The sequence below is a fragment of the Monoraphidium neglectum genome (assembly GCF_000611645.1).
Source record: "Monoraphidium neglectum strain SAG 48.87 unplaced genomic scaffold scaffold00308, whole genome shotgun sequence".
Lineage (NCBI taxonomy): Eukaryota > Viridiplantae > Chlorophyta > Chlorophyceae > Sphaeropleales > Selenastraceae > Monoraphidium > Monoraphidium neglectum.
This window is the reverse complement of record NW_014013320.1, coordinates 10,559-17,061: the sequence shown is the minus strand read 5'-3', so window position 1 is coordinate 17,061 and position 6,503 is coordinate 10,559. Positions and strand designations below refer to the sequence as shown.

At 69.2% G+C, this 6,503-nt stretch overlaps 2 protein-coding genes across 2 annotated transcripts in view; one reads left to right on the top strand and one right to left on the bottom strand.

Moving 5' to 3' along the window:
• Positions 1-4,889: 4,889 nt before the first annotated feature.
• MNEG_2652 (hypothetical protein) lies at positions 4,890-5,380 on the top strand (the record flags this gene model as incomplete). The annotated part of the gene is made up of 2 exons (XM_014048870.1): positions 4,890-4,967; positions 5,153-5,380. 2 exons carry the CDS (start codon positions 4,890-4,892, stop codon positions 5,378-5,380), a joined length of 306 nt encoding a protein of 101 aa, XP_013904324.1.
• A 567-nt stretch (positions 5,381-5,947) lies between these two features.
• The window catches only part of MNEG_2651 (hypothetical protein), a gene marked incomplete at both ends in the record, with an annotated part of 2,677 nt that continues 2,121 nt past the window's right edge, over positions 5,948-6,503 (bottom strand). Inside the window, one exon of the mRNA XM_014048869.1 lies at positions 5,948-6,379. Within this exon, the coding sequence (XP_013904323.1) occupies positions 5,948-6,379 (432 nt within the window). The remainder of the gene's footprint in view (positions 6,380-6,503) is intronic.

The following is a 6,503-nucleotide window of genomic DNA, read 5'->3' as shown; positions in this document are numbered from 1 at the left end:
ATCCCCGCCATGAATGTGAGCACCAGGCTGACCCAACCCCCCCCCCTCCAAGCCCCCCAGGTACCACAGGTGGTGATGCATGCAATGATTTCAGAGGCTGCAATGTCCCCAGCAGCGGCCTGCTGGTGCGGGCGCAGCGCGCCTGCGGCCCTTCAAGCAGCGCTCAATGCAGCAGCAGCACGAGCAGCCTGCAGCGGCCCGCCGCCGTCGATCGCCTGATTGTCGGGAGTGAGCCCATCAGCAGCACGGTATGTGGGCCAGCAGACGGCAGGTGCGAACCCGCAACCACAGTCGTACTGCTTTGTGGCAGGTCCGCCGCGCGAGTACTGTACTGCTTGCCACCAAGTCCCGCGCGCCAAAATGCGTGTGCAAAATGACATCCCCAGGGTTGTGTCATGTAGCATGAGGCGTGCTGCCCTTGCCACCGCAGCACCGCAGGCGGACCTGGAAGGTTCCCTTGGGACCGCCACTGCGAACGCCTGCCGCGCCGGGGCGTGGGCGTCTGCCGCCGCAGCGTCCTGGCCGCAGCGCGCGCCAAGGAGGACGCGCGCGCGCTGAAGCACGCAGCCGCCGCTGCCGGCAGCAGCGGCCTCCCAGCAACTGCGGCGGGCTGCGCGGCAGCGAACCCGGGCAGTGCACCCGCATACCCTCAGCTCGCGGCAGTGGCCCTTCATTCTGCACCAGAGTTCCTAGCGGCAGCTGCGGCGGCGGTGCGGCAGCACAATGCGGAACGCCCGGGTGCGCCGGGGGCGCTTGAGTGCGAATTGCTCCGCGTGGCTGGTGTTTTTTGGGGGGAAAGGGGCTATGGAGGACGCGCTCAGCCCGCTCGCCGCAATAAAGCTGGGCCCTGGGGGCGCCCCTACAAGCTGGATGTTGTGGGCAGCCAAACAGCCTGAGGTGGATTGCCTTGAGGGTCCGTTTGCCCTAAGATACAGGCGGCTCCGCCCCACCGCACGGTGATGCTGCCACGCCTGCCCCCGCAGACGCCCCCATGACACCCCTGCTGCTGGAGCGCACCGCGCGCCCCGCCGCCGCCGCTCTGGCGATCCAGTGCGCCTGGCGCGCCCACGCGGCTCGGGCGGCTGCGGGCGTGGGCGGGCGCGCGCTGCGGCGGAGGGCGGCTGTTTGCATCCAACAAGCCTGGCGGGCGGGTGAGTGGCACTGCTCTGCTACAGTCAGCTGATCCCATGCTGCTGCTTCATCAAATAGGCTATGTCGTAGGGGGGGGGGGGGCAGAGAGTCTTGCAGCAAAAAATTGACGCGCTTGGGATTCAACCAGACAGGGCTCGCTGCTGAAACAAGCCTCCGCCGCCCGCGCCACAGCGCTGCTGCGGAGCCGCATGGAGCTGCTGTCTTTGCTGGCGGCCGCCCTGCGCCGCGCCCGCATCCTGGCGTCCCTCGGCCGCCGCGCGTTCCGCCTCGACGCCGCCGGCTGGCGCCTGATGCAGGCTGCCAAGCACGCCAGCACGGCTGGGCCGGGGCTCTTTCCGGAGCAGCGGCTTCGGTTCCTTTTTGACGGGGCAGGGCGGGTCCTGCTCGTACGCCGCGGCGCGCCCGACGGCGGCGGCGGGGGCAGTGGCGCAGAGGGGGGCATACGCGGCCGAGCGCCGCTGCCAGAGTGGCTAGGGGCCGGGCTGCCGGCGGTCGACGAGGCAGGGGCGGCGGCGATGCTTGAGGAGAGCATATTCTTTGAGCCGTTTGGGAGGGAGGACGCGGGACGGCTGCTGGCGCAGGGCTGCGAGGTGCAGGTGCGCGTGTGGGTGCGCGGCACCGCGACCGCTGCGCGCGACGTGCAAGAGGGCCGCCTGAAGCCACAGCTAGCAACGGTCATCTCGTCGTCGAATGAATTGAGTAGTGAGCGTGAGGCTTGGGCACCTATGCAGTGCAACCATGCGTGCAACCAGTGGCAATGCAACGTCTGAATGCTTACAATAACAGGAGCTGTTTGACCTATCTGATCCAGCAGCAGCCGATCGGCTGCCTCCCGACGCGACCTGCTGCGTCGTCACATTTGCGGACGCGCGACAGGCGCTCGCGCGCACGGTGCTGCTGGCGGCGCTGACCTGGGACGTGCGCGGCCACTGCGCCGCGCTGCTCACGCCAGCGAATGGGGGAGGGCAGCAGCAGCTGCCACAGGAGGGCGAATCGGCAGCGTCAGAAGGGCCGGGAGGCTTGCCGTCTCACCTTGCAAAACGAGGGGCCAGCCAGGGCGGCAGCAGTAGCGGCACCAAGTGGGAGGTTGGGGGGAACCGGCGCCACAAAAGCCTGTGTGGCAGCAGCGGGGGCGGCTCGACGCCTGGCCAGCAGGCCACGCCGAGAAGGCGCCAGACCTGCGCAGCTACCAGCCCACCGGCAGCTTCCGGGCAGGCGCTCCGGCCCCTGCCCTTTGCGCGCCCCAGCGCGGCAGATAGCCAGCACTCCCTGTCAGGCTGGTCGCTGCCGGAGCCGACGCTCGGCGTCGGCGGCGCCAGGCACAGCAGCGGATCCCGGCGTGCTGATGATGGCTCGCCCGGTGACGAGCCATCGTTCGCGTGGGGCGCATCTGGGGACGCCCCTGCCTGGCAGGAGCAGCAGCAGCAGCAGCAGCAGCAGCAGCAGCAGCAGCAGCAGCAGCAGCAGCAGCAGCAGCAGCAGCAGCAAGCGGGTAGCAAGCGCACCCATCCTGCGTCCAAGCTGGCGCTTCCGGACACTTCCGGCGCCGCCTGCGAGGGTAAAGGTGGCTTCGCTGGAATCGGCGGGGATGGTGGCACCGGCGTCGGTGCGCTCGAGGGCAGCAGCACGATGCGGCGGACTGCAACAGCGAGCGAATTGCTCTCCAGCGCCAGGCTGCAGCTGGTGAGCGAATAAGTCCAGCCAGGGCAGACCACGTCTTTAGAATTCATTTTGGGACACTAGCCCCGTGCCATCATCTCTCACCTGCACAGAATAGAAGGCTTCCACATGTCTAGGCATCGCGTCCCGCCTGCTTTCACCGCGACTTCCACGCAGCTTCCCTGTGCCCTCAAACATGACTCAGCCCTCACGCCACAACCCGTTCGCTGCCCCGCCGCAGGCGGCAGCCGTGCACAACGAGCGCCAGCGCAACGCCGACGCGTTGCAGTCGGCGGCAGAGCAGGGGCTGCTCACGGCCCGCAGCCGGGTTTCCGCCGCAAAGGCTGCGAGGCGCGCTTGCAGGAAGGTGGACGGCGGCGGCGGCGCTGGGCCTACCAAGGCTCCCGGCAGCGGGGTCTTGGCGGCTCACTGCCCGCCCTCCCACAGAAGCAGCAGCCGAGGCTCCCAGGCCGAGCGCAAGCAGACAGCGCCCGCCGCGGCCGGCAGGGTGGCGCGGCAGCGGGAGAAGCGGGCCGCGGCGGCGGCCGAGGCACGCGCGGAGGGCGCCTTCAGGACCGCGGGCGCGGCGGTACAGGCGCTCGCGGCTGATGGGTCAAGGGGGCCTGCCCGGGCCGAGGCGCGAAGGCGGGTGGCGGCGATGCAAATGGTCCGGCATCTGAAGCGTGGCGGCCGGCGGATCGCAGTAGCCGCGCAGCCGCACCTTGACAGGCATTTTAGCAGGCAGCGAGAAAGGGGCACGGCAATTTCGTTTGTGCAACAGACCGGCGCGCTGCAGCGGCGGGCGGTCCGTGAGAGCGTCGCGGTGCTGCGGGCGGCCCAACAAGACGCGGCCGCCGTCCGCTGCAGCGAGCGGCGCGCGTTCGCCGCCGGATCGGCGGCGGCGGCAGCGGCGCGTTGCGCGGCGGCGCGCGAGGGCGCTGCTGCGGCGGCGGAAGAGCAGCGGGCGCGCTTGGCGGGCGCGGCAGGCGCGGCGCGAGGGGTGGGAGAGCTAGAGGGGGCTGCGCGCAGCGCGGCTACCCAGAGCCTCCGGCTGGCGCGGGCCGAGGCGCTGCGGCGAGTGGGGCCGGCTGGGGGCCTGTGGGGCAGCAAGAGCCCCGCGGCGGAGCTGCGGCCGCCCCTGCCAGTGACGCTGGTCGGGGCGGTGACGCCCGCCGCCGCCGGCTGCGGTGCTAGGTGACTCGCTTCAGCTTGGCTGTTGTGCCCGCCAACAGCCGATGCGCCCCTGGCCTGCCTTAGACCGGCACCCAGCATGTGCCAGTCTGTCGAATGACAGCCTGCGTCCGAGCGGCCGCGTGTGTCCGCCTGTTCGTGTCGCCGCCGACCCTGCAATTGGCCGCCGCGCTGAGGCCCACACAGGGACGCACGCGGGGCCCGGGTGCCTGCAGCTGCTCAGCGGCTTCCTGCAGCTGCAGACCAGCTTCAACGGAGTGGTCGGTCGCCGGTGGCCGTGGCTCTGATGCACCGCTAGCTGCGAAGTACGTAGTCCAGGAGCAGCGTAACATGAGCAGTAATGAAGGGGTGCGGTGGGACAGCTGGTATGGAGGTTGCAAGGTTATGGCAGGTGATGAGTGCAGCCGCGCCCTAGGCGTCTATGACAGCACGCTGCATACGGGTCTGCTGCGGAGCGGTCAACGCACAAGGCTTGAGCGCTGCAGCTGCCTGCTTGCAAATGAGGTTCTGCACGAGTGGAGTTGTTCAATGCAGAAGTCGTTGATGATTCATCCTATCGTTGCTTCGTACAGCGCACGCATCATCTCTTGACACCGAAACCATCGCTGGCGGGTGGTGCTCATTCTCTCATTACCGTCTCAATCAATCTATCAGTTCGATATAAGAAAATCCACCAGTGCCTGTCGGTACCGGACAATCAGCAAACGCACAGTGTCCCGACGCCGCTCACCCGGGGACGTGTGGTGTGCACGCACTGCGCCGCAACACCAGCTGCAGACACAGCAGCCCCCATCGCGTGCGGCACTGTACAAGACCCGGCGCTCTCCTCCGCCTGCGGCACAGGCCAGGACCCGCGCCGCGCCGCAGAGGGACGCGCAGCGATCGCCATGCCGCGCGGCGTGCTGAAGGCAAACCTGCCTTCAAAAATCTGCGAGACCTGCCAGAAGCCGTTCACCTGGAGAAAGGTGCGGCCCTGCTTCACGCCACATCAGCGCCTGCAACATGCTCTGAAGTATCTCCCGCCTTGAATTCAAAAGCGGGTCCCCTGCGACTGCCTGCTCCCGCCATGCAGCCTTCCGTTGTCATTTCTCAGCCCCACCCCTGCCCCTTTTCCCTTACCCCGTGGCGCCCGCGCCGCCCCCTCCCCCAGGTGTGGGAGCGCTGCTGGGACGACGTCAAGACGTGCAGCGACCGCTGCAAGAGCGAGCGCAAGAAGCAGCTGCAGCTGGATCGGCGGCCGCTGGAGGCGGACGAGCGGCGGGCGGCGGCGGCGGGGCCGCCCGCGGAGCAGGGGGGCGAGGGCAAGGCGGGGAAGAAGCGGCAGGAGCGGCGGCGACGGTCGCCGTCACCGTCGGGCGCGCAAGCAGACGCTGAATAGTATTGACAGGGCAGCTTGTTTCTCTTGAACGCACAGATGTGCCTGAGCCATTTGCCTGCAATCTTTTTTGACACGCACCCTCTTGTGCAGTCATGGTGGCGCTGGGGCCCTACCCTCTTGAGTAATGTTATTGTAGCAGGCACGTCTGGCTGAGTCATCTAAATCCCGCCTTACTGATCTTATCAAGACCCCTTGGCAGCCGAAGAGACACAGGGCTGGCCGCGCTTACACAGGCCCTGGCCGGGGCCGGCTGAACACGGGGGCGGAGGGCAGCGGGCCGAGATACAACATGCGATTGCCCCCCTGCAGCACTTACAGGCGGCAGCGGAGGGCGAGGTCGCAGGGGCGGCACCGCCGCAAAGGGGGACGAACGACCAGAACGCAAAGGCACAAAGCCAACACAGCCCAACAGGGCCAGAGACGTGGGTACTGCTACAAACAGAGCCTAGGGCAGCAGGCGGCGAGCCCTGCTTCCCAGCGCTGTGTGGGTCTGTCTGTCCTTGCAACTGGCTGGCGCGGCGGGCGCGCCGCGCCCGTAGGCGGGCCCTGAGTCTAGACTAGAGCGCGCTAGCTGGAAGCCAGCTGCAGCTCCTCAGGCTGTAAGCTGCCGCTGCTATTGCCGCTGCCGCCGCTGTGGCCGCTGCTGCCGTTGTCCGCGGCGCCATTCAGAGCCCGCGCGCCGGCGCCGCAGAAGGGGCGCCCGTCGCCGTCCGAAGGGCTAGCGGCGAGCGCGTCCTCTGAGGCCGTGGGGCCGTTCGCGGCTGCAGCGCGCGCGTCCCACAACTCGAGCGCCTGCCGCAGCTGCAGCTCGTCGAGCCTGCCCAGCCGCCCGCCCCCCTCCAGCAGCGCCGCCACGCCACCCGCCAGCGCCGCGCTCGGCGGATGGGGCAGCTTCGCGAGTGCGAGCGCCGCGTTGGCCGCCTCCTTTGGCTGCATCCTCGGGAGCGCTGCGGCGACCGCCGCGTCGAGCTCGGCCATCCACGCTGAGCTGGCGTGTAGCTGCAGGCCCGCCAGCCCGGCCGCGACGTTTGACAGCTCCGCGCCGTTCAGCCGCCGCGCGCGCAGCGCGCGCGAGAGCGCGGAGAGCAGCGCCGCGGCCGCGGCCGGCGGCGGCGGCGGCGGG